This window comes from Tamandua tetradactyla, chromosome 20 (genome assembly GCF_023851605.1).
Source record: "Tamandua tetradactyla isolate mTamTet1 chromosome 20, mTamTet1.pri, whole genome shotgun sequence".
Lineage (NCBI taxonomy): Eukaryota > Metazoa > Chordata > Mammalia > Pilosa > Myrmecophagidae > Tamandua > Tamandua tetradactyla.
In genome coordinates this window covers 21,975,232-22,002,165 of record NC_135346.1, presented here as the reverse complement: position 1 = coordinate 22,002,165, position 26,934 = coordinate 21,975,232, and the positions used below count along the sequence as shown (strand labels likewise).

Genomic DNA, 26,934 nt, shown 5'->3' with positions numbered 1-26,934 from the left:
GTGTGGCCACAGCTTGGAGCCGCCCTGGGGGCAGGTGATGGGGGGGGGGGGACTCGAATAGCCCGAACCCGGGCACGTCATCTTCCTCACACTTGTATACCTCCCCCATCCACCTTCTAGGGGAGCCCCCGGTTCCGTTACCCTCCCGCACGGTCCCCTCCATAGCCCCATTCCCACGGCTTGCTGAGGCCACCGAGACTGACCGTTCTGCGGTTTCGGCCAGAGGGGGAGGGGTGGACTTCCCCCTGCGCAATGGAAAGGGAGGGCCACCGGGGGTGATCGGGGTCTGGGCGGGAAGAGATGGATCTGGAGGAGCAGCTGCCCAGTGAAGAGGGCCCTGGGGGAGATCCTTCCCCTACCTCGACTTCCCAGGGAGCAGGGTGGGGGTGGGGACAGGTGTCTCAGTGGAGTAAGGCTGGGGGTTGGGGAGGGGTACAGATAGGGGCTCCGATGGGATAAGTGTAAGGTGAAGAGCCGGGGAGGGGAAGGGGGACAGCCCGCTTATCCGGGGCCCGGGGAAGTGGAGGGATGGCAAACCGGGAGAACCCGGCGTTGGGGAGCAGGGCTTGGGGTCCCCTCCCAGCGGGATAGAGCGGTCCCGGAGCTCCACCTCCCGGCCGGCGGGGGGGGGGGGCGGGGAGGCGGGCGGGAGGCGGGCAGGCGGGCCAGGAGGGAGGGGGAGGGAGGGGGCGGGCCGGGCTGTGCGCTCCGCTCGCTGCTGGCTCCGCTGCCGCCGTCGCCTCACACACTCGGGGAGCGGGAGCGCGGCGCGGACGCGAAGCCGCCGGGCTTGGTTCGCCCAGAGCCAGCCGGAGCCGGAGCCGGAGCCGGAGCCGGAGCCGGAGCCGGAGCCCCAGCCGCAGAGCGCCAGCCGGTGCCGAGCCGCAGCCCGGGCCGGGGCCGGCGGCGACTCATGGATAGCAGGGCCGGCGGCCGGCGCTGCCCCGAGGCGGGTAAGGATCCGGCGGTGTTGGAGGCAGCAGCGGCTCCGGGCCGGGAGCGGCCATGGCCGGCGGAACTGAGGGAGGGGCGCGCAGCGAAGCGGGGCCGCGGGGACTCAGCCCAGGCTCAGGGCGCGGGGGCTGAGGACAGCTGGGAGCACCGATTGGGGGTGGCCTCCACGGCCCGCGACCAGACGCCGAGCGAGGGGAGGAGGTGCTGAGCCGGACCCCTGGCCCCGCATCCAGTACCCGGGAGTGCTTGGAGCCGCGGGGATAAAAAGACTCCAGAAGCTAGCGGAATGGAGGATGAGCTGGGGGAAGCGCGCGGCCCCCAGTTGCTGGGGGGAGGGGGGACTCCCCTAGGACGAAGCAAGCAAGGACCCTCATGCACAACACACACTTGTTGGGCGACCAGCTTGGCTCACTCAGGCGCTTCCAGCTGTCCGCGGGCGCTGGGAGAGCGAGAACATGAACATACATATATATATATATTTACACACGCATACATACATCCGTTCATATGTGTACACAGATATACCTCCCGTACACCAGCGCCCACTGGGCTCCGTCACCAGCTCAGAATCTGCTTCAGAGTCTGCACGCTCAGCAGCACGGACACAACCCATGATCACACGGAACAGAACACCGGGTGTGACACTCAGTGGCCTGGACACACAAACACAATCCTGTGTCCTCACGTATGAACGTGAGAACCACAATTTGCCAGATGAACACTCAAAACAACCACGCACATACATATTCCTTTCAGGAACACACCCTAATAGAAATCATGTCACCCACTCCGTGCCCAGAACATAGGTACACAACATAGGTCTCTCGCCTCTCCACTGCACCCACACCAACACACAACCTACTGTCTCAGCACACGCCTTGATGCACACACCCTAACAGTAAGTAACACCTACAACAGCGCCTCACGATCAAAAACACAGAATCCACTGCTTCACACATCCTAACACTGGGTGCCACACACCTTACACCGACAGGGTCACATTACACTCTGCAGCGCATACACACAAACACACACTCTGTCCGTCTTGGAGACGAGATTCGGTCGGTGGAAGCCATCCCCGGGCAGCCGGGCCGATGGACGAGCTCCTAGCGCCCCTTCACCTGAATCTGGACATTTGTTACTGTAAATGTCTGCACAACCTGAGCCCCGCGGCCCCGGGGCCTGACCCGACCCGCTTCCCTGCCGGCGCCTCCCCCACCCCGAGGCGGCTACCGCGGGCGGGTATTCTGAGAGCCGACGGGACCTGGCAGGCCGCGCCAGCCGGCCTCCCCGGGATTCCCGGGCGGGAGGTCTCTCTACAGAGGGTGCAGGCCTGGGGCTGTGTTGGCGACCCCCTTCAGACCTTCGGCTGCGTTCTCCGAGCCACCTGCGTCCTGCGCACCTGGGTCCCTCCCACACCTGCGCGCCCCCTCGGCCGGGTCTCCGCTGTAGGCCACCATCCTGTGCGCGGATAAGGCCCGGGAGCCTGGACCGAGGCGCGACGCGCGCGGGGGCAGAATTGGACGGGGAAGCAGGCTCGCACTTCTTCCCCCCAGCTGCGCTCCATAGCTCAGGCTTCTGGCCTCAGTTTCCCCAGCATTGGTCGATGACCATGGGTCCTTCTGGCAGGAACTATTGGGGGCGGCCCTGAGGGCATCATTGGATGTGGGGCCGAGAACCCTTCCCCCCGCCGCGGGATGGGCCGTTTTAGGGAAACGTCCCCGCCCGGCCTGGTTGGCCGCTTGGTGATTCCGGCGCCGGCTCCCTCCCCGCCCCCTCCCGGCGCCCGCTGGGCGGTTCCGGCCCGAGCCAGCTTGCGGGGCACCCTAGGCCGAGGGCTGAGACGCCGTGAAGGAGGGATTCCCCGCGGCGGCCCCGGGGGCGGGGCGCAAGGGAGCCCGCAGGCCGGGGCGCGTTCTTACCCCGCAGCGTCCCCGCCTCGCCTGGGGCTCCCGAAGGCCGGGCGCCGCCGGGTTGGGGGTGGGGCCGCCCCTGCCGGAGAATGGTGGATCCGCCGCCGCCGTTCCCCAACCCCTTCGCCGTCCTCTGGGAGGAGACGCCCCGCGCGCTGGGTGTGTGCACGGAGCGCCCGCTGCCCACCGCGGTACTGACGGGTCTGCTCGGGCCGGCCGAGTCCAGGACTTGGTGCCCGGGGACGCAGAGAGGCTTCTAGCACCTGCTCTGGGCCAACTCTTAGTGACTGGCTGGAAAGACAGCGCCCAGAAGGTGTTTGTGACAACCCAGAGGTCTGGGCGTGTGTGAGGAGTGTTCCTGTCTTGACTTGGGGATCTGAGGGATAGGGGTGAATTGAAACCTGTAAGTATAACTAGATTAGGACCCTGGGCCTGGTGGAATTGAGGGGAGAGGGATGAGAAGGGGTCTCCAAAGATGGCAGAGGCAGCCTGGTAGGAGAGCAGGTGGATTCAGTTCTGGCGTGTTTGCTACTCCCCCACCCCCACCCCCACCCCCCCACCCCCGTTTCCTCACTCCACCCTCCAATTCCAGAAGAGACGATGGGCTTGGGTGTCTTGCTAGCTTGGGGTCCATTGGGCAGAGGGGCTTTTGCTGTGGCTACTTCTGCCTGGCAGGAGATAGTGAGCTAAATGCTGTTAAGAGGAGGGTGGAAGGGCCAGGAGGGGGGCCTGCAAGGTGAGGGAGGAGCTGAAGAAGGGGAGGCTAGAAATAGTTGGTAAAGAATCAAGGGGGTGGCCTGGACAGAAGCTCTTCTGATACGTGGTGAGGGATGCTGCTCCTATAAGCAACAATATTTGTGCAACAGAGAGATTCATTCAACAATATATCGAGCAGCTACTATCTGCCTTGTGGGTGGTGAGGATGCAGCGGTAAGACGCACCCCATCCTTGCCTTCAGAGGGCTTCCCAACTGGCAGGGGATTGGTTCACTTATTCATTGAGCCAATGAGCATCTGCTTGTGCCTGATGCTGGAAATAAAATTCAGTTGTTGGAAATTTTTTTTTTAGACCTGTCCTTTACAATATAACAGACCTTAGCTGTAGCAGAAATCATTTAATCCTTCCCAAATAACAGAAAAGAGGCAGGCTTTATTATTTCCATTTCACAGTGTGGAAACAGGCTCAGAAAGGTGTGTCCAAGGTCACACAGGCAGGAAGTGGTGAAGCAAGGGTCAAACCCTATCTGACCCAAGAATGCAGGTGCCCTGCAGAGGCTAATAAACGGTTGAGAAAGATGAGGGAGAGGAGTTGAGGGCTGCTCACTTGCTCACCCCACACAGCACCCCATCCCCCCAATGCTTACCCTCCACTCCCAGAAGGTCCCTTTATCTCTTGGTGTTTTGTGCCAGCAGTGGCTGTTATATAACAGGGCGTGGGAGGAGGTGGGGTCAGAGCCGCCTGGTCACACTGGGACAGTGATGGCTGCTTTTGTGTATTTTCTCTCTCTCTCTGGACACAGCATTTAGCAAGAAGTGGACGCTAGATCCCAAAGTGGGCCAAAGTAAAGGCTCCCAGTGAACCCTCACCTCTGTCCTCATTCCCCCCCCCCCCCCGAGAGGTTGACACAGACAGCAGTTCCCTCACCCTTCCCTGGACTCTGCCCCCTTGTACCCTACTCCCACGCCTTTCCTGGCTCTTCTACTCCAGGCCTGGGGGGATAGCCTGGCGACTCAGTCTCCTGGGTACCCATGTCACTGGGCGGGCGTGGGGGCACCCTTGCCAGGAAGGTAGCCAGGGACTAGGCAAGGGCAAATAAGGTGCTAACCATTTCAGAGGCTGCCTGCAAGGACAGATGAGTCCCACCCAATAACCAACTGCTGGGGACAAAGTCCAGGGCATGACAGGAGCGAGGGCTTGGCAGGGCCTGCCTCCTGGCTCCCGTGATACATCTAACTCTCCTTCCCTTCCTCCCCCCGCCCCATGCCTATGGGACTTCCGGTGAGCAGCAGCAGGCTGGGAGGCATGGGGTCCTTCAGTCCCTGCACCCTGGATCTTCTCCCCTCTCCCTCCTTGTCAAGCAGGGTTGGCTTCCTGGAGTTGGTGTCAGGGAGGGGAACACAGTAAACATCAGGTTCCAGCCTCTGATTTATGTTGATTTCATCTCCCCTCATCCAACCTTTTCCCTAACTCAGATGTAGAAGAGGCATTCTATTTCTCAAATCCTGGCTCTTTAGCTTACTACGTCTGTGACCCAAGTCAATTTATTCTTTCTGATCCTCTTTTTCAGTCATCTGTAATATGGGGAGGGGTGTAATAATAAATAGTACCTATTTCAAAGGGTTGGGGAGGATTAATTGAGTTAATGTCTGTAAAATTCTTGATGGTGCATTAAGGTATCAGCTGTGGTGATGATGATGGTGAAAGTGATGACAGTTGAGTTTGCAGGACCTTAGGCTTTTTCTTAGCTCCAGGAATCTAGTGTATCTCAGTTCCTTGATGGTCCTGGACCCCCCCCTCCCCGCCCCCCCACTATTGCCTGGAGGCATGCGGTAGGCCCCACCTCCTGAATCAAAATTCCTAAGGGTAGGGCCAAATCATCCTCATTTTAAAGGAACTCTCCAAGTCCTTCAAGGGCCCAAAGCCTCTTCAACTTTGTCCTTCCTCTAGGCAACCCCATCCCCTCCTCACTTTCCACGAACACCTCCTCCCTCTCAGTCACACACCCACACACATACCTTCCTTGCCTTGGATATTACCCAGTTTCTTCTCTTCCCATCTCAGAAGGTGGATACCATAATTCTTTCCTGATTTCTCTGGGGGTGAGGTGGGTGTGGGGGGCTGCATAGGGGGGAGACATGAGCCAGGCTGTGCTTGTGCCACCTGGGAAGTCTAAAGGGTGGGGGGCCTGAGATGGGGAGAGAAATCCCAACGTGGCGGCTTCATCTCTAGCTCTTTGAACTGTCACGAATTGAATCAAAGTCACCCTGACTGTGCCAACCATGGACCCTGAATTTACAGTCAACAATTTGTAGGCAGTCATTTTTCTTGGAAAATTCTGCACCATGGTTTCATAAAATTATTAAATTTTACGTGACTCAAGGAGGTTACGAATCCCTGATCTGGAGAAAGTAAATGGAGGCAAGCAGTCGGTTGCCCTCATATATTTTTTGTCAGGTTTCGGGCAACTCCCATCAGCTAACCCCCACCCTGGTAGGACTTAAGTACAGAATTGAGGAGCATAGTAATGATCTGATCCATAGTGTGTGTGTGTGTGTGTGTGTGTGTGTGTCTGTGTGTGTGTCTGTGTGTGTCTGTCTCTGTGTGTGTGTGTGTGTCTGTGTGTCTGTGTGTGTGTGTGTGTGTGTGTGTGTCTGTGTGTGTGTGTGTGTGTGTGTGTGTGTGTGGAGGGGTGGAAGCAGGATAAGGTGCCCAGAAGGGAATGAGGCTCTTTGGAGACAGTCTTCTGGGGATGTGTGTGAGTTGGGGTGTGATTTAAGATGAAACCCATATCTGGTCCACACGGCTAGAGGAGAGGAGAGGAGAGGTGGCTGGAGGGTGGATACAAAAGGAGTGTCAGATTAATTCCTCCTCCATTTAAAGAGATTATGATCTTAGCTGGGAACAAACATGCAAACTAATCTGATAACGGCCTCACACACATTTGAGCACTTAAGCACGTTAGTGCTGAGGAGTAACCAGGGAGGGGCCTGTGTCTGGGGCTTGGTGTGAGGACAGCCAACCGGAAGGGTACATGAGGGAGGTGAAGTATTGGTTGTGCATTGAATCTGCCCACTCAATGAGAATCCACTGAGTCTACTATGCAGGTGAAACGGAGAAGGTTTAAATTTTATCCCAGCAAACTCTTGGGGGAGTGTGGCAATAGGGCAAGTCAATCAGTAATGGCCACACTAAGTGCCAGGGTGGGCTAAGTCTGGGCACCAAAATAGTAAGTCATTCAGAAGCTATTTATTGAGTGCCTACTATGTGCCAGGCCCTGTGCTAGGCTCTGAGGATGTAGGAATAAACAAGCAGAAGCAATCCCTACTCTCCTGTTCACTGTCTGTAGCAAAGACAGACAATTAACAAATTATTTCCAAATAGTGACATAATTATGATGTGGTGAGACCATTTATTTGTGGGACCATTTATTAAGTACCCACTCTGTGCCAGGCATTTAGCCCAGTAAACTCCCTAGGAAGTAGGTAGTATTATCCGCGCGTTACAGATAAGGAAACTGAGGCTCCAGGTTGTGCAGCCAGGAAGGGGGCAGCTGGGACTAGCTCCGACTGTCTAAGAACGATACTGTGGCCCTCACTCTTCTCCACCGTGCTGCTCAGCCTTTCCTGTGCCAGGGGGCACACAGGCCACCCAGCAAAATTGATGAATAGTCATTGAATTGAACCTTTGTCAGCTCTGTGACAGCAGATGGGATCTGCCTTGTTTACTGCTTTGTCCCCTGTGCCTGGGACAGGGCCAGGTGTGTTGTAAGGGCCCAATAAACATTTGTTGAATGCATAAGTGAGCACCTACAAAGTGCCTAGCCCTGTGAAGGTGCATGGGTGTGAGGGCCGGGGGATGAGTGTCCAGAGCCTTGTCCCTTCCTTCAGGATGCTGGAGTCCACCAGACAGAGAACACAGGAAGAGGTGCATAATACTGAAGTTGGACAACATGGGCGGGCCATGTCCCAGGCACCCAGTGATTCATTGCTGTGGGATTGGGGCAGACAATAAGTGGCTGTGAGTTGGAGGAAGGAGAGGTCACTGCAGGCTGCAGAGGCCTGGGAAGGCTTCCTGGAGGACCAGAACCTGCCTTCCCTGGGTGGGTGTGGTTGGTGATAGGGCCTGGGCAGGCGCTCCAGATGTGGGGCAGGACTTCCAGGTGTAACTGGGCAGGTGGGAAAGAGAGATTGAGCCTGAGCCTTTTGATAAACACATTGGGTTAAAGACTTTGAGGTTAAATAGAGCAGTGGCCTGGCCAAGGGGGTCCAAGAATGGGACAGCAGGTGGCAGGTCTGGCGGGGTCTACAAATGCACTGCCTCAAAGCTGGGGAAGACACGTGGGAAGAACTGGCTATTGTGCAGGTGGGTGATGGGGGTGCAGCGTTCGTTTGGCCTGTGTCATGTCAGGCTCTAGCTGGAAGGATGGGCGGGGGGTGGGGGGTGGGGGTGGGTAACAGGGAGAGGCTGTCGTGGGATGGGATTGAGCCTGTTAGAGAGGAGAGGGAGGGGGCAGGTGTGAAATAGAGGTCAGCTGTATGTGGGGACAGGGGTCAAATAGGAGCCAGGTATTCATGGAGTGCCAACGAGGAGGTGAGGAGGAGGGGTCAGGGAAAGGCAGCTCTGTCCCAGTTAGACCTGCTGAGTTCCCAGTTGCTAAGGACAGGCTAGGACAGGTCCTAGTGCCAATTCCAGAGCCAGTCAGCCCTGACCACAGTCCTGACTCCTACCTTGACCTCTGCTCCCTTCTCCCATATACCTGCCTATGTCACCCCTCTCCATATTAGGAACAGGGGAGGAGGGGAAAGGAGTCCTGGGAGCTGTGTCTGGGTACACGTTACACGTTCGTGGGCATGTGTGTCTGCGGGGAGGTCAGAGAGGGGGCTAACACCTGTTCCTCAACCCACACCATTTGCACAAGCCTTGTTTGGTCCCCTATTCAAGCTGGCCCTTCGTGGAGGGAGGGTACTATGGGTGATTATTGTCACAAAGGGGGGATTTGAGAAATCTTAACCCTACCCCACTGCCTGCCTTACACTGATTTAGCATCTTGGAAGGACCCAGAAACTAGGCTGTCAAGAGAAAGAAATGAAACCTCTTCATCTCTACCCCCAGCTATGCTGGATGGGCCCCAGTGTGGGCAGTAATGATTGTGGAGTCTAGGGAGTGAAAGAGGGTACCAGGGTCTTTCCTTCCATGTGTGTGGATGGGGGGTGCTTCCTTGGGGGGGGAGGCGCTCCCTGGCCTCACTCTCCCGCTTGCTTGCTCTCCCCTATCTCAGTATCGGAGTAATTACCATGGGTGACTAAGGCGGGATGCTGGTGAGAAGGAGGTGTTGGGGAAAGCACAAAGCAGAGAGCAGAGCGGGAGGCAGGGCCAGGAGAAGCACAGAGAGAGAGAGAGAGAGAGAGAGAGAGAGAGAGAGAGAGAGAGCCCCAGCGAGCCAGCCAGCGTCAGGTCGGTGAGGGCGTTCCTTGGGCGGGAGCCGCTCGGGACCTGTTCTGGGGCCTCTTACCGGCTCCTCCAGCCGGGGCAGATGCAGCTGCTACACCTGGCTGTGGGTAAGACACAGTGCCCTGAGCTCTGGTTCGCAGTTCTGGGTCCCTCTTCCAAATTAGAGCAGAATGGGTTCAGGGCTCAGGGTTCCGTGCTGGGCCTGAGCCCTCCTTGTGGGGGTACACCGTAGGGGGTGAGGGAGGGTGAGGGGCCAGCTTCCCCCTCGCGGTGACGGCTTCTATTTTTCCTTCTCCCCTTGCAGCCTTCCTGACCCTGGAGCCTGCCAGGATGGGGCCCCTGAGGCCCAGCCCGGGCCCTGGGGAGCAGCGGCTGCTGCCGCCCCCCTTGCTGCTGGCACTGGTGCTCCTGCTGGCTCCATCCCCAGGTCACACCACTCAGGTAGTGTACAAGGTGCCGGAGGAACAGCCGCCCAACACCCTCATCGGGAGCCTGGCAGCCGACTACGGTTTCCCGGACGTGGGCCACCTGTACAAACTAGAGGTAGGCGCCCCGTACCTGCGGGTGGATGGCAAGACAGGTGACATCTTCACCACCGAGACCTCCATTGACCGGGAGGGGCTCCGTGAATGCCAGAACCAGCTTCCCGGTGAGCCCTGCATCCTGGAGTTTGAGGTCTCCATCACGGACCTCGTGCAAAATGGCAGCCCCCGGCTGCTCGAGGGCCAGATAGAAGTACAGGATATCAACGACAACACGCCCAACTTCGCCTCGCCTGTCATCACGCTGGCCATCCCCGAGAATACCAACATCGGCTCGCTGTTCCCCATCCCGCTGGCCTCGGACCGTGACGCTGGCCCCAACGGCGTGGCATCCTATGAGCTGCAGGCAGGGCCCGAGGCCCAGGAGCTGTTTGGGCTGCAGGTGGCAGAGGACCAAGAGGAGAAGCAGCCGCAGCTCATTGTGATGGGCAACCTGGACCGCGAGCGCTGGGATTCCTATGACCTCACCATCAAGGTGCAGGACGGTGGCAGCCCCCCACGCGCCAGCAGCGCCCTGCTGCGGGTCACCGTGCTCGACACCAATGACAACGCCCCCAAGTTCGAGCGGCCCTCCTATGAGGCCGAGCTGTCTGAGAATAGCCCCATAGGCCATTCGGTCATCCAGGTGAGAGGCCCCTCTGTCTACCTAGCTGTCAGGGCAACCCACCTTTAGAAAAGGGAGCCCACCCCAGCCGAGTGAGAGCTCCCTGCACTAAAGGGAAAAACTGCCAGAATATCGTGAGACCCCTTTCCCCCCAGCTCCAGCCAGGTGAGACCTTCCCACAACCTGCTCCTCCCATACCCCGGCCGGTGATATTATTTCCCTTTAACAAGCTATTTAGGTGACAGTGAGATGGCATATGAACAGTAATCTTCCCACCCCAAGGCAGATTCAAGTTGGGTAATCTCTGAGAATGAAATCCCCCTCCGAGTCGAACGCCATCCTCCCCCCACTCCAGCTGGGTGAATCCAGTTGGAACAAGGAAGTCACCTTTTATCCAAGTAGTATCTCTCCAGAGATGAGAAGATTTTCCCAAGCAGGGGAGCTTTCCCTTAGCCAGGTGAGATTTTCCTTAAGCTGGAGGACATGGCCTCACTTTGCCCCTCCTTGGCGAAGTCAAGTAAAAGCATATTAGCCAGTGAGCCCTTAGTTTTGGAAAAGTGTATTCAAATGCCTGGACTCCTGCCACCTTCTCCTCCAGGCCTGGGCCTAGGCACCCGTGGGTGTGGGGTTGGTGGCCACTCTGTTGAGGTTCTCCGCATCCCCTTCCATGGGAACTGCCCCAGGGGCTGGGCAGCTAGATGGGGCTGGGCCCAGGAGGGAGCAAAGAAAGCGTCCCTGAAGACAGGTGGGCGTATCTCCCGCTGTCATCTCGGCCCTGGCCTCCTGCCAGCCGCAGCTCCTTTCTCCTTCCCCATGGGCTGAAGCTGCCTTTGTCACTGATGCAAGGGAGCTAAGGAGGGCTCGGGGTGCCCTGGACACCGTTAGCCATCCTGGGAAACCCTGAGTCCTGGTGCTCAAGCTGAAGCAGAGAAATGGGTAGGGCTTTCAGCCTCCTTTTAAAGGCTGGGGGGCTGGAACCTGGAGAAGAGACATTGAAAAAGAAAAGGAAGACAGACAGTTGGGAAGGGTGAGTAATAGCCCAGGCGCCAAGCACTGTTTTAAACACATGTGTGTATTCTCTCATTTCAACCCCACAGTACAAGGTGAGCGTTATCTCCATTTCGCAGATGGAGAACTGAGCCCATAGAGACTAAGAAACTTGCCTGATAACATGTAGCTGATGGGTTCACATCCCACCTTTGCCACTTCCAGCATTCTGACTTCAAGCCTGGGTTTAGCAGCCATACAGCCTCCCAGTGAGTGGAAGCAGGAGGGCAGAGCAGAGGCAAGGCTGAGAGGCAGGAAAGGGCTGAAAAGAGAGGATGAGAAAGAGGCAGAAACAGAATGAGCAAGGATGGGAGGGAAACGGAGACAGAAACCAAGAGCCATAGACAAAGACAAAGGAAGGCAAGGTGGCAAGGGAGGCAGATAAGTTGGGTAACCAACCTAGAGGCAGGGTGGATCACAGTCATCAAGGTGGTGACTGAGGGTGGGGTAGGGTGCAGGGTGAGGGGCAGTGATGGGGGGGGGGGGAGGGAAATGGTTTGGGTTTAGTATTCACAGGTGTGAGCCGAGACCAGGGTGGCTGGGGAACCCTGCTCAAGGGTCTCCACTGTAGGAAACAAGCCTGGTGGGAGTTCCCCTTCCGAAGGGGAAGGAGAGAAAACTAGCAGTGGTTTGACTGCCTGCTGTGTACCCAGCACTCTAGTAGCACTGATTTCTAGAGAGACAGATGGATGGACAGAGAGAGGGATAAATGCTATTTAGAGAGCTCTTCCCAAGGGTCAGTCAGACACTGTTAGGCATTTTTGCATGTATTATCGGTTTAATCCTCACCACCCCCCTGCGAAATTTCTACTATATTACCCCATCGTTACACATTTGCAGACTGAGGATTGGCCTCAGGTCACATACTTAGTTGGAATGTGGTGGATCTGGGATTTGAACCCAGGATTCGTCTGCTTTGCTCCCCAGAAGACTTTGTCAAGGTCTGCCTATGTACCTCCATGTCCTGTCCGCACCCCTCCATCACATTCTGTCTGGCTGTGACCTAACTGCAGCTCTCACTCATGTGTCCACCTGACCGGTGCTACCTCCTGGCCATTCCCTCCTGGTTCCTGTTGCCCCATTACTACCCATGTTTGTATAGAGTTGAGCGGAGTGTGCTTCGGCGCTGGCATGGAGGGCGTGCCCACTGCAGAGGGACAGATAGTTCATTGTTTGACGTTGGGAGCCCAGCCTGCTGCCAGCCTGCTCTGTGGCCTGCACAAGCCCCTCCCTCCTGGCTGAGAGCTGGGCCGAATTCCTCGCGCTGGTGCGGCATCAGCCACCAGCGCCAGCCAGGAGAGGAGGGAGGAGCTACTAAAACAGGTTTCCCCGGTTTGACAGAGCAGTGGCAGGGGCCCCGGCCTGGAAGGCTCCCTCTGACCCACATCCCTGCCTGGGTATTTACAAAAGAAATCCACTCACCTGTGGTTCTCCACTTATGTGTGTAAATATACATATGCACAAATACATACCCCGTCTCACACAATCACATAATACCCGTGTAATGCACATACGTGCATGCATGTACACCACACCTTTCCATCTCTTTAGAAGAGCTGAAGGTCAGTTTAATTGGATATAAAGGCTTCCCTAGTTGCTTGCTGGATCCTCACCCCCATATTTGGGGGAACTGATGCAGGAATGGCAAGTGGATATTAATTCTGTCTTGTCACATCTCCCGTAGTTGCCTGTAGCATGGTCGAGAATTCTCAAACTGCATCTGGGCTTCTCAGGAAAATAGATGGGTGATGTCTGCCAGAATGTCGGGACACAGGGAAGGCAGACCCGTGCTGCTTTTGGAAAGGGGGCCACGTTCCATTATTCTTGTCTGCCATGCTCATTGGGAGTGCATGCACCACTTAATTTGCTCTTCCTGGACTAACCCATCCCTGTTTTCCTGGTCTTCCTCTCCTGCTGCGCTGTAGGTAAAGGCCAATGACTCGGACCAAGGCGCCAATGCCGAGATCGACTACACGTTCCACCAGGCGCCCGAAGTGGTGAGGCGTCTCCTGAGACTGGACCGGAACACTGGACTTATCACTGTGCAAGGCCCCGTGGACCGAGAGGACCTCAGCACCCTGCGCTTCTCAGTGCTCGCCAAGGACCGGGGCGCCAACCCCAAGAGTGCCCGGGCCCAGGTGGTGGTGACTGTGAAGGACATGAACGACAATGCTCCCACCATTGAGATCCGGGGCATAGGGCTGGTGACCCATCAAGATGGGATGGCTAACATCTCCGAGGATGTGGCGGAGGAGACAGCTGTGGCCCTGGTGCAGGTGTCTGATCGCGATGAGGGAGAGAATGCAGCTGTCACCTGTGTGGTGGCAGGTGATGTCCCCTTCCAGCTGCGTCAGGCGAGTGAGTCGGGCAGTGACAGCAAGAAGAAGTACTTCCTGCAGACGACCACCCCGCTCGACTACGAGAAGGTCAAAGACTACACCATCGAGATTGTGGCTGTGGACGCCGGCAACCCCCCACTCTCCAGCACCAACTCCCTGAAGGTGCAGGTGGTGGACGTCAATGACAATGCTCCCGTCTTCACTCAGAGCGTCACTGAGGTCGCCTTCCCAGAAAACAACAAGCCTGGGGAGGTGGTGGCTGAGGTCACTGCCAGTGACGCTGACTCTGGTTCCAACGCTGAGTTGGTCTACTCTCTGGAGCCTGAGCCAGCTGCCAAGGGCCTCTTCACCATCTCCCCTGAGACTGGAGAGATCCGGGTGAAGACCTCCCTTGATCGGGAACAGCGGGACAGCTATGAGTTGAAGGTGGTGGCAGCCGACCGGGGCAACCCCAGTCTCCAGGGCACCGCCACCGTCCTGGTCAACGTGCTGGACTGCAATGACAATGATCCCAAGTTTATGCTGAGTGGCTACAACTTCTCAGTGATGGAGAACATGCCAGCGCTGAGTCCGGTGGGCATGGTGACCGTCATCGATGGGGACAAGGGGGAGAACGCCCGGGTGCAGCTCTCGGTGGAGCAGGACAATGGCGACTTTGTCATCCAGAATGGTACAGGCACCATCCTCTCCAGCCTGAGCTTCGATCGGGAGCAGCAGAGCACCTACACCTTCCAGTTGAAGGCAGTGGATGGTGGTGTCCCACCTCGCTCGGCATACGTTGGTGTCACCATCAACGTGCTGGACGAGAACGACAATGCACCGTTCATCACCGCCCCCTCCAACACTTCTCACCGGCTGCTGACCCCTCAGACCCGTCTTGGTGAGACCGTCAGCCAGGTGACAGCCGAGGATATTGACTCTGGTGTCAATGCCGAGCTCACCTACAGCATCACTGGTGGCAACCCTTACGGACTCTTCCAGATTGGGTCGCATTCGGGTGCCATCACCCTGGAGAAGGAGATTGAGCGGCGCCACCACGGGCTGCACCGACTGGTGGTGAAGGTCAGTGACCGTGGCAAGCCCCCGCGCTACGGCACAGCCCTGGTCCACCTTTACGTCAACGAGACTCTGGCCAACCGCACCTTGCTGGAGACTCTGCTGGGCCACAGCCTGGACACCCCGCTGGACATCGACATTGCCGGGGACCCAGAGTACGAGCGCTCCAAGCAGCGTGGCAACATCCTCTTCGGCGTGGTGGCGGGCGTGGTGGCCGTGGCCTTGCTCATCGCCCTGGCTGTGCTCGTGCGCTACTGCCGCCAGCGGGAGGCCAAGAGCGGCTACCAGGCTGGGAAGAAGGAGACCAAGGACCTGTACGCCCCCAAGCCCAGCGGCAAAGCCTCCAAGGGAAACAAAAGCAAGGGCAAGAAGAGCAAGTCCCCGAAGCCCGTGAAGCCCGTGGAGGACGAGGACGAGGCCGGGCTGCAGAAGTCCCTCAAGTTCAACCTGATGAGCGACGCCCCAGGGGACAGCCCCCGCATCCACCTGCCCCTCAACTACCCACCAGGCAGCCCCGACCTGGGCCGCCACTACCGCTCTAACTCCCCACTGCCTTCCATCCAGCTGCAGCCCCAGTCACCCTCGGCCTCCAAGAAGCACCAGGTGGTGCAGGACCTGCCACCTGCCAACACATTTGTGGGCACCGGGGACACCACGTCCACGGGCTCCGAGCAGTACTCCGACTACAGCTACCGCACCAACCCCCCCAAATACCCCAGCAAGCAGGTAGGCCAGCCCTTGCGGCTCAGCACACCCCGGCCCCCACCCCACCCCTACCACGGGGCCATCTGGACCGAGGTGTGGGAGTGAGGAACCCGGGTGTATTGTGCCTGCCGCTCGCACCAGCCTGTTTGGGGAGCCAGCCTGAGCCAGGGGCGGGGGGCGGGACCACAGATCTGGGGTCCCCCTGGTCTTGGGAGTGACCCTGCCGCCCCGCCGGGGCATGGAGGGTTCGGCGGAATGAAAATGGAGGGAGGGTATGCACTGCGGTCCCTTCCTGGCACCCTCATGCTGGGGAGAGGCCTTCGACTTATCAAACCCCATGACGATGACCAAGCTGCTGACCAAGCTGCTGCGTCCTGTGGGTCGGGGTTAGGGAGCAGAAGGGTCTGCGGGGGAGGGCGTGGGGAGGGGTTTACTCCAAACCTAAGTCTCTATCCAAGGCTGACCACAGGTGCTTTTCAAGATGGGAAACAGGGAGAGGCCTGGGTTCCTGATGGGAAACAGGGTGGGAAGTCTCTCAGGGAGGGGTCTCCCCATTCGTGCCTTCTCTGTGTATTCTGTGTTAACCTCTTCTCCACCCCCAGGCTCCTGGGGGTGGGCCCCAGTTTCCCTTCCTGAGCCCCACAACTTGTCCCTGACAATAAAGTTCTCTATTTTTGGAGTTTTGGTTTCTTATTTTCCCGGAACTGAGAGAAGGAGTGAGAGAGACTGGAGGCAGCCCTCTGTTCTCAGGCAGGACAACCCATTTCTCCTCCCTGTCCCTTCCCACACCCTAGACATGCCACCGCTACCCCTATCTTATGTCACCCCCAGCCTTCAAGTGGCCTTATCTGGCAACCTGCCCTCTTGCCCCGCGGTCGTGAGGCCTTCTGAGGAATGACACCCTTCACCAAGAAAGCAGGTGGAGATCACCAGCCCTGCAATCTATCCACACTCACAGCCCCTGAACAGCAGCTTGGGGGTGGAGATGGCTGTGAAGGCAGAGCACCTCTTGATTATACATACTGGTTACCTTTCTTCAAGGCAGGAGCTTCTCCCAGGTCCCTTTCCCAGCCTCTGCATCCCAACAGCCACTCGACACCCGCCAATTAGCTGACCCTGCCCTGGGACGCCCCACCTTACCCACCAGCCTGGGCTGCTGGAGGAAGGGCCCAAGGAGAGGGGAGGGAGCCCTCAAATTCCGTGGATTGACCTGCTCTGCATCCCCCACTGCTACGGTCCTCCCCGCTGACTGGACTGAGGCCTGTGGGTTTTACCTCCTGCCTGTGATGCCACCTCCCTTCCCTTCCTGCAGCTACGTGCTCTGACCACCCCACCCTGGGGCTGCTGGCTCTCTCTCTCTCCATCTCTCACTTCTTGCTCTCCTGGGTCTACCCCGGCTCTGACTAGGCCTGGGGCGAGGGTGGAGCTAACACCTTAGTGAAGGGCCTCGGGTCCTGGGGGAGTCTCTGAGGCCAGAGGCAACCTATCTCCATAGTGACCAAAAAGGCTTGAGACACTCCCAGGAGGTCCAGGGCGCCAGCTCCCTCCTCTGATTTTATCCGCAAACTCTCCCAGTGCCTTGTGGGTACCCCCAAAATAACATGGGGGGGGCGGGGGGGTTCTGGAGGAGTGGGGCATGAGGGAGGGAGCTCTAGTCACAACTCATTTCTCCTGGACAAATCGAGCATTTCTAGAGTGGCCTCCAGCTTCCTCTTTTTCTATCCTTGCCACCACCACCTCTTTATCCTTTTCCTTTATCTGCTTGATCTCTTTTTCTTTCCCAGCATCTGAGATATTGTCTCTTCCTTGGCTCCAATCCAGTCCATCCATGGAGCCACACTGAATATGTCCCAACATCCAGACACATCCGTTCTGCAACCCTGTTATCATTCATCAGAACACAGAGGCCGAGTTCCCATTGTGTTTGTCACGGTTCTAGACCCTGAGGATAAAATGGCCCTCCTTGTACAAGACTTAACAGGTGAAAAGCTGAGGCAGTCGAGAATCCTGTGTCCAACTGAGAAGTGCTATAGTAAAACTTTTCCCAAATTGTTCCGTAAAACTATTTCTGCTCTTCCTTGTTACTTTTTGAGTCCTTATAAGGTACAAGGTACCAGGCTAAGCGCTTTACGTGAACTAGCTCATTTAATTCTCATAACTGTGATAAAGGACATTACATTCAGTTTACAGAAGTGAAAACTTGGGCTTAGAGAATTTAATTAACTTGCCTAAAGTTATACAGCCAGTTAGTGGATGGATCCAGAATTCAAGCCCAAAGCATCGGCAGAATGATTTCTAGAGTCTCCTATTACCCGTTATGTTATATAAAAGGGGCCCCATGATTAAGTGAGTTTGGGCTGCATATCACTCCCACCTTTGAAGATTCAGTATCACATTAGCATCTTAAAGGCTCTGCAAAGTCCTGTAAGATAGGGGAAACCTGGTATACTGTACAGCCTAGGGTTTTCCAAATTGATTGGACTATATTGTCCCTATCCCTTTCTTTAAAGAGCACCGAACGGGAGCACCCTACCAAAGGACATGGGGGTGAGTTCCTGGGAGAAAAGAGTGTGAAATTGAGCCAGTTCTTCAGTGAGGAGCAGGAGTTGGGCAGGAGGGCACCCCTGCCTAGGGCCACCTTGTGAACAAACAGGTTGGGGCGGAAGGAAAGGTGACTAAGTTGGAGACAGGGAGAAGGCAGCAGGTGGAGTATTCTGGCTGGAGTGGAGGGCATGGGAGGGAGCTAAGAGATAGACTGGAAGAACTGCAGTTTGTAGAGGACATGGATGCCTTGCCAAAAGTTCCCTAAAAGGAAATGAAAGGCTTCGAAAGCTCATGAGATTTTTGGGTGAACTGGATGTTAGAGAGTTCACTGGAGTATATGGTGGATTCAAAGGGGTCAGAGGTAAAAGTGTAGACTTGAACCTCTAAGGTTTGGACTTAAATGGCAGCAATAGGGGTGAAGGCTAGATGAATGGATGGATGGATGGATGGATGGATGGATGGATGGATGGATGGATTGGCTGAATTTAGGGAGAAAGGACCTGCAGGATTCAAGGGAAAATCAGATATATGGGGTAGGGATATATTGGAGGGAATAACCAGGATTCTCAAGTAGATTCATCATCCTTCTGAGTCTGGATGATGGGATAGTGATGAGATTATTGACCATCCAGAAGCTGACTGAAGAAAAAGAATTTGTTTTCAGATATGTTGAGTGAAGGGCCAGGGGCATAGCTGATTGGAAATACATGGCAAATGTCTATAACATCAGGATTAGAGTTTGAGAGAGATTCTGGAACTGGGTTTTCAAGATTTGATAGTCATAGAATTATAGAAAGCATCTAGTGTTGAGTGTAGCCCAACCCTCCATTTTACAGAAAATCAGGAAGAAAGACCAAGTAACTTGCCCAAGGTCTCAGCTAATGAGTGGGCAGGAGTAGAACCCTGGATTACCAGGTATGGGTGCTACAGGGCCGGAGGGCTGCCGGTTGAGGTCTTGAGAGAAACTCTCAACCCAGGGCTGTCTGTGCCATCCTGGAGCCTGTTCTCAACACCAGGTGAACTAGGGTCCTTTTATGGTCCCCTAGCCAATGTCCAAGTATATTTGGGGGATCTTGTCTGCCATCACTCAGATGCTTTGGTGTTTGGAATCACAACATGGAACGCAAGAATGGTTGCCCATTCCTGAAGATGGGATGGGAGCCAAGGTAAGGAGGCAGTTCTGGGCTGCCTTCCTGTCAGCTTCAAAGCTCCCTGTCCCAACAGCCCCCAACCCCCACCCCAGCTGCCTTGAGTGAGTTTGGAGATAGTGTGGGAGTACCAGAAGGTGGGTCTGCAAAGCCAGGACCATCTCTCCTGGCTGTCTTCGTACCTTCCTATTGGGAGTCGAAGACAAAGCACCGCCAGAGTGCTGGAGGATCGGAGGGAGCCTGGAGACTCATCAGCAGAGCGCTGGGCCTGGGCTGCTCCCATCCCTGGCCTCCAGGGGCCCTGGGTCTGTGCCCTCCACAGGTCCTAATTTCTGGTTGGCAGGAAAACCAGTGGCAGTCCCAGGTGGGTGTTTGGGTGACTGACTGGTTGTGCCAAGTGCCAAGCTGAGGTTGCCAGGTTCCTGGGATGATCGTTAACCCCTGGCAGGCTTGCTGGCTGGGAGCAGCCTATCACGGTTCCACTCCCCCCATCCCATCCACCGCCCACCCCTGCCCCCCAGTTTAAGCCTCCAATCCCCTCCCCCAGATTATCGGACCCTTCCAGGAACTCCTTCCTATTTCATAAAAGATGCCTCCACAAGGTCGGCCTTCCCAATCCCAGCCGGATGCCGTGCCCCTCCCTTTCCCCCACCCCCAAGCTCCTCACTGCTCCCCACCCTCTACAGTTACTCTGCTGCTTCCTGGTCCGGAGCACAGGGGGTTTCCATTGCTCCTCGCCCCACCCCCATCCCTGAGGTGACCTGCTTTCTCAGGCTGCCCCTCCCTTTTCTTCCCTCCCACCTTTTTCCACTTCCAGGCCTTGCTGGAGGGGAATGAAGTGGGGAGGGGGGACCCAGAGGAAGGGGTCTCAGCAGGGAGTCCTGAGGCCGCCCACAGGGTTACAGACCAGGGGTGAGGAGCAGGCTGGGAGAGAGGTTGGCGCCTGATTTGGACGGGGCCAATGGGACTGACGGAGCAGACAGGTGAGGAGCTGGGCCGGAGTTCGGGGGGTGCTATTTGGAAATCCGGGGACTGTTCTGGCATTGGTGAGCTGTTCTGGAATTAGGAGTCTACTGCTGTGGGGGCAGCTGTTCTAGAAATTAGAGGCTGTGCTGGTATATGGGGGCTAAGCTGGAATTAGGGGTGTTCGGCCAGAGTCATGCTGTTGTGGTGTTGGGTTCTACACTCTCAGAGACTGTTGTGGAGTTGAAGGGGGCTGTGGTGGTGTTGGGAAAGTGGCCTGAAATGGGAAGAGCTGGGCTGTAGGCAGGGGGTTGTACTCCGTTAGGGTGACTGTGGTTGCTGGGGGCTGCACTTCCGGGGCCTGTGCCGTGTTGATACTTCCCGTGTGTAGGCTTGGCTACTGGGGGCCGCCCTGGAATGAAGAGGCGTCTCCTCTGGGGGCCTTTGCTTTCGGAGGGACTGTGCTGTGCTGGGGACTGGGCTTCTTCCTGGTTGCTGCCGAGGCCTGGGGGGCCTGGAAGCTCTGGGTGCAGCCTTGCGGGGGTGGGGGGCCCCCTGGGGGCAGGTGGCTGGCCAGCAGTGACACACCCTCTCCCTGCAGTTACCTCATCGGCGTGTCACCTTCTCGGCCACCAGCCAGGCCCAGGAGCTGCAGGACCCATCCCAGCACAGTTACTATGACAGTGGCCTGGAGGAGTCCGAGACACCATCCAGCAAGTCATCTTCGGGGCCCCGACTTGGGCCCCTGGCCCTGCCCGAGGACCACTATGAGCGCACCACCCCCGACGGCAGCATAGGAGAGATGGAGCACCCCGAGAACGGTGAGGGGCGGCAGCAAGGCTGGGGCACCCTGGGAAGGAGAATGACGGAGAGACCGTGAAAATAGGCTCCACTGATCGAGCTCTTCCTGCGGGCTCGGTGGCCGTCCTGCGCTCGGTGTGTGCTCATGGCATCCTCCCAGCTGCCCTGTGACCCGAGGACCTTACCAGGCCCGCGTCACAGGGGAGGACCCTGGGGCTCAGAGAGGGCCAGTCACCTGCCCGAGGTCACACCGTCGGACGGGACAGAGCTGGGAGAGGTTCAGACCCAGGTTTCTCTGCCTCCCGAGCCCTTGCATTTGGCACTACGTACGCCTCACTGGCAACAGGGAACCTGCGAGGGATGAGGGGCCAGAGGCTCCCGGAATGATGAGGGGAGCTCAGGAAGGAGCTGGCAGTCCCTTAACAGGATGAGAGGGCCTTGAGAATCGGGAGGGAGCTCCCGGACGCTAAGAAGAGCTCAGAGAATGGAGTGGTGGTCCCCCTGAGGAGAGGAGCTGGGAGGATTGGGCGGGGAAGGCCTGTCGGGGAGGGGTTTGGAGGGGATAGCAGCAGAGAGGCGTCACTGGAGCAGAGGTCAGCGTGGGAATGGACAGCGGGGTGTGCTGTCGGTGTGTGGTGTGTGTGTGTGTGCACACATGTGTGTGCGTGTGTGGAGGCGTATAAGGAGCCCGTGGAGGAGCCAACTAGCTCTTGGGATGGAAGGACTCTCCCGCTTGGAGATGTCTTTGGGTCTCGCCCCCTCCCTCAGTCCCAAGCCCCAAGCTGCTCCCACCCACCCCAAAAAATAAAGGTCCCACTGTCCCCCTCAGGTATAGGGCCCTTGTCTAATGTCCCAGGCCCTAACGATCAGAGTGCCCGCTGCCCCCCATCCCACCCCTCCATGCGTGATCTCATGCCCGTCTCGTCCTTTTTGTGCCCGCGCAGAGCCAGCTGGCCGGAGCAGGCCCTGAGGTGGAATGCCAGGTATGTCGGGGCTGCTCTGGGGTCTGGGGTCTGTGGGACTCGGCCCAGTACCCAGCCCCGCCCACCCAGGGCTCCATGCTGTGCTCCGTGCCATGTTGGGTCCCCCAACTCTGCCCTGATCTGGAAGGCTTTGGCACTTTGAGGGTTAACGACAGTGCTGTCCCCTCCTCACCTTGCACTGGCAGGGGGCCAGGCCAGGGTGGGTGGTGCCAGGGGAGCCCCTGCCCCAGGCAGTGCTGCTCAGTCATGTCCCGGGTCCCGGGGGGGGGGGTGGTGTCACCGTCTGGTGCTGTCCCTGAGTGAGGGCGGGACAGGGGCAGCTATAACAGGAAGTGCTCATGGCCCAGTGGTTCCCATGGAGACCCCCGCTGCCCAGCAACCACACTGGCTACTGCTGATGTCAGGCGGCCAACTCCCGTTCCCGTGGGTGTTCTGGGCAGGGAGCCGGGGCAAGTCCAGGGCTGGTGGTGGTGCAGGGTGCCCGAGCGAGGAGGGAGGGGCCGCATGAGCGTGCTTGTGAGTGTGTGAGCGTGTTTCTTTGTGAGCACCCCACAAGGACTGGCTCGTCTCCTCTCCTGGCTTTAGAGCAGGGTCTCTGTGCTGGGTGGGGTAGGATTCCAGGACAGCTGGGAGCATGGCGAGGTTGAGGGGGTTCAGAGGGAAGGTATGTTTGTCCAAGCTTGGGGAGGCCAGTGGGGATTTGCGTGTGTTGGTGCCAATCTGAGGGTAGACGTGCGTGTGAGATGGGGGTTTCCTCCCTCCCCCTCCATCTCAGGCAGATGTGCATGTCTGGAGGTAGATGCGTGTGTTTGTGCACCTGTCTGAGGGCAGGTTTTGGTGGGTGTGAGACGAGAGCTTGAGGGGGGGTGAAGATGGAAGGAATGTGTCTATTTAAGGGTAGATTGTGCGCGTGAGAGAAAGAGAGAGCTGTGGGCTGGAGGGTGGATGGTGGGAGGGTGTGTGGCGATTTGCAGGGGGGAAGGGTGCCTGTGAGCCCCACAGGCAAGAAGGGGCGTGCACCCCTGTTCTGGGGGAGGCCATGGAGCGCAGCTTTGCGGGGGCTGCTCCACCTAATGACAGCTCCGCCCTCTCCCTGGCAGACCTGCGCCCATTGCCTGATGTCGCCATGACGGGCACATGCACCCGGGAGTGCAGCGAGTTTGGCCACTCTGACACGTGCTGGATGCCTGGCCAGTCATCTCCCGGCCGCCGGACCAAGAGCAGCGCCCTCAAACTCTCCACGTTCGTGCCTTACCAGGACCGAGGAGGGCAGGAGCCTGCGGGCACCGGCAGCCCCAGCCCCCCGGAAGACCGGAACACCAAAACGGCCCCCGTGCGCCTCCTGCCCTCCTACAGTGCCTTCTCCCACAGTAGCCATGATTCCTGCAAGGACTCGGCCACCTTGGAGGAAATCCCCCTGACCCAGACCTCGGACTTCCCACCCGCAGCCACACCGGCATCTGCCCAGACGGCCAAGCGGGAGATCTACCTGTGAGCCCCCCTCTGGCCGGCCGGCCACCCCTCTCCCCCAGCCGCCGGCCAGCTCCCAGATGGGGCCATCCCATGGGCCCCTGTCCTGACCCCTCCAGTGTGAACTTCCTGGCCAGGGCCCTGAGTGGCAGGGGGTGTCCTGGCCTCATGACCATGCTGGCCCTTCTCCCAGGCAGGTTCCAGGTCCTCTCCCCTCACTTCCAGCCCCCGGGAGCCCCTTCTTTTCCCCCTTTATGGGGCTTCCTCCAGCGGATGCCCAAGAGGGCCCTCTGCAATGACTGGGCTTGCTCCCCTCGACTTCCCGGGGTACCCCCTTGCTTTGGCAGATGGTGGAGTCACGGGTAGGCAGCACACTTTTAACTCATTGTTTCCCACATGGCCGACCAGGGAGGGGACAGGATGCCCCACTCCAGTCCTGAAGCAGGGCTGAACAGGGGAGCCCCTCGCCCTGGGGACCCCCAGAGGGAACTCCTGACCGCCGGGGGCTCCATGAAGGGCTTTTGTTACCAAAGGTGGGGTGCGGGTGGGGGTGGGAGTGGGGCGGGGGCCTCGCCTTCCTGTTCTGCTCCTGGCCGGCCCACCTGCCTGCCACATGCCCAGGCCAGGTCCCATCTGGGTCCCCCCTTCCCTGCTGGTCACGCAGTGTCTGTATATAAGGACCTTGGAATGACGTCCCCATTTCTGCCTGATTTGCAACTTTTCTCGTTGATGTTGTGTTGTCTTGGGGGGACCCCTCTGGGGAGGGGAGACCTGCCCTGTGCCCCCTCTTCCCGGCCGCAGTGCCCCCCACCCCAGGCCTCTATTGTTCCATGTTGTAAATACCCCTGGGGCCGTGGCGGGATGGGGGTGCAGGCCAGGGAAACAACGGGTGGGGGGGTGGGGATGGGGGTAACATTCGCCTATCAGCAGAGCTGGGCTTTTAATTTAATTTTTTTTAAAAAATACAAATCTCTATTTTTTTGGAACTGTTGCGCTGTGCCCTGGGGGGGATCCCCGCTCAGGCTGGCCCCTCCCACCCAGATGAGCATCATAGAGGGGCCCTGAGGCTGTGGGGGGCAGCTGGACAGGGGTGGGATGACTGTGCCTCTGGCCTGGTTGGGTGAGTGGGGAGCAGGAAGGTTTGCTCAGGGGGTGGCTGGCTGCTGCCCCCAGTGGGGGGTGGGGCTGCCTCCTGCCCCTCTCTGTCCCCCACCTCCCAGCCCCTGCCATGACTGACCCGTCAGCCTGTAAAACCACCATTGCCTTGATCTCAGGGGGTGGGAAGGGCTGCCTCAGGGCACCCCGAGCTCCAGGCCCCCTTCTTCCAGTTGGGCTTCCCTTTGCCAGGGTTGGGGGTCCCATGGGGGAGGGGGTGGGGTGGCTAGGGGGCAGAGAAGCCCAGTCAGCCATGATGAGGTGGGGTTCCTGTCTTCACCTCAGGGGGCCAGGGTGTGAGGGGTGTCCTGCAGAGCTCCCCCACCCCCATCTCCCACTGTGGCCATCTCAAAGCCTCAGCCCCTCTTTCCTCCAGAAACCCCCATTGCCTTGGCCCATACCTCTCCAGCAGCCCCAGGGGCCCAGGCTGGGAGGCTGGAGACTCAGGGTATGGCCCTTGCTTGGCTCAGTCTAAGCTTGGGACGTGGCCCAAGTGTGGGAGGGGTGGGTACAGGCTGCTGGGTTGTCTGGTGCCTTTGGGAGCTGTGCTGCTGGGGTCTTGACCCCTGTAACCCCAGAGGCCCCACCCCCACCCCCAGCCCAGAAAGCCAAGAGGCCGAAGAATAACCTTTTTCTCTGCCTTTTACCCCCAATTTGGCATGGGGTAACAGTGCTGGGAAAGAGAGCATTGTTCGGCTGATGGCCCTAGCAAACACAGCCCTTCCATGGAGGGTGGGGTGGGGTGGGCTAGGGTGGCAGCAACCAGGTCTAGGGGGTGGCCAAAGGCTCCTTTCCCTGGGGGGAGGCCCAGAAAGTGGGCTGGGGGCTTGTTAGACAAACAGCCCCTCCCCCTACACAAACGGGGCAGGTGCAATAGTGGTGGAGTTGGTAGCACGAGGTGCCCATCTTGTGGGGCAGTGGTCTCGAGGGCTGTCCTGGGTGCTGAAGGTCAGAATGTTTGGTAGAGACGGTGGTCCAGACAGGAGGCATTCCTAGAGTCCGTGGACTCCCCAGACACCCCTGGTGGCCTGGGCGCCCTATCCTGGTCTTGGAGACCCCTGAGCACTGAGCGGAAGGGCAGAGGAGCATTTTGCACAATGGAGAAGCCAGAAGCAAGGAGGTGGCCCAGATGGCCAGGAGGGCTGAGAAGCACAGAGGAGGAGCCCTTCCCACAGGCTGAGGCAGAGCCCCCAGCCCCCTGGTTGGGGTCAGGGCTCTGAGTCTGTCACCACCTGGGCACTCAAGAGGTGAAACCAAAGGTGGGCAGGGGATGGGTGACAGCACTGGGGACCACCCTTGTTGGTCCTAGGTGTGTGAAGCCCCTCCCCAATGCCTTGTGTCGCGTACAGTTTTATGTACAAATAGGCGACATTTGGCCAGAGGAGACCCCCTCCCCCCAAAACCCAGCCTGACCCAGTCAGTGTCTTCCTAGAGGGGACCCAGTCAGTCCCCACCCCCCTACTTCAGGGCATGTCTCTTGGTGGGGGAAGGGTATTTGGGGACATATTCTCTCCTTGGGTCCCTAAAGCATGTCTCACATGGTAGGAGGAGAGGGTCTCTCGAGCACCCCTCACTTCTGGGGGCTGTCTAGGCCCTGTCTCTCCCTTGGGAGTCTCTGGGGGACATGTAATCCCCCTGGGGGCCATGGCAGCATGTCCCTCCCATACCCAGGCTCTGAGGAACCTGTTTTCCTCCCAGGCATGTCAATCTTGGGCCATCTCTCCTCCCAGGGAAGGGGGCTATCTCTGAAACATGTCTGCGAAGGGATGTTTCCGGCCCTCCCCCCCAGTCTCTCCTTTGGGGGGTGTCTCTGACCTGCAGCACTTTGGGTTGAGGCTGGGCAACCTTGAGTTGTCTTTTCTCTTAGGGGCTCTGGGAGACCTCTCTCTCCCGAGAGCAGAGCCTCTGGAGCCATTTCTTCCCTAGGTGGGCTCTCCCCGAGGGTTGGGAGGGCTTGTGTCGGCCATGAGAAAGTCTCTTAGGGGGCGTCTCCACGCGGGACTTCTCTGGGAGGGGAGACTGTGTCTCGCCCATGGGGTTCCCGGGCGGGTTGTTTCTGCCCGTGGGGAGGGGGAGACTGTGTCTCCTCGGGTATTCCGAGCGGGGAGGGGGGCCGTGTCTCTCTCGTGTGTAGGGGGTGGGATCGGGAAGGGGGGCTTGGGGCGCGTCCGGTGCCCACACTGGGGTCGTGTTTCTCTCGGTTCGTGCCACTTCCCACCGCCTCGCTCCTCCCGGGAAGGGCCCCCGCCCCGCCCCCGCCCCGCCCCATCCCTGGCGCTGCGAGCACAATCCCGTTGATTTGTAATGATTTCTGTCTCTTTCTGTCTTTCTCTTTCTCTGAATCCCACCCCCCACCCCCCGCCGCGAGCATGCGCAGGCACCGCCCCGCCCCTCTCCGGTTCGGTTCGTTTCCGGTTTGTTTGCTGAGCTGTCAATGAAGAGACCCGTGTAATTATTCCCGAGCTTTACAATAAAAGTGTGAAAACCGGACCCCACTCCGATTCTTCGGGGCCCTCGGTCCTGCGTCCCGGGGAGAGTG

The 26,934-nt window shown here is 58.3% G+C and overlaps 1 protein-coding gene across 2 annotated transcripts; it reads left to right on the top strand.

Moving 5' to 3' along the window:
* Positions 1–893: 893 nt before the first annotated feature.
* PCDH1 (protocadherin 1) lies at positions 894–26,760 on the top strand. Of its 2 annotated transcripts, XM_077137264.1 has the most exons (6): positions 894–953; positions 9,343–10,205; positions 13,157–15,352; positions 20,588–20,807; positions 21,732–21,770; positions 22,871–22,982. In XM_077137264.1, the coding sequence occupies exons 1-5, from the start codon at positions 914–916 to the stop codon at positions 21,755–21,757; spliced, it is 3,345 nt and encodes a 1,114-aa protein (XP_076993379.1). In that variant the 5' UTR covers positions 894–913; the 3' UTR covers positions 21,758–21,770; positions 22,871–22,982. The 2 variants fall into 2 exon arrangements, with proteins under 2 accessions (XP_076993379.1, XP_076993378.1); XM_077137263.1 differs by lacking the exon at positions 21,732–21,770 and having other exon boundaries at positions 22,871–26,760.
* Positions 26,761–26,934: the final 174 nt, after the last annotated feature.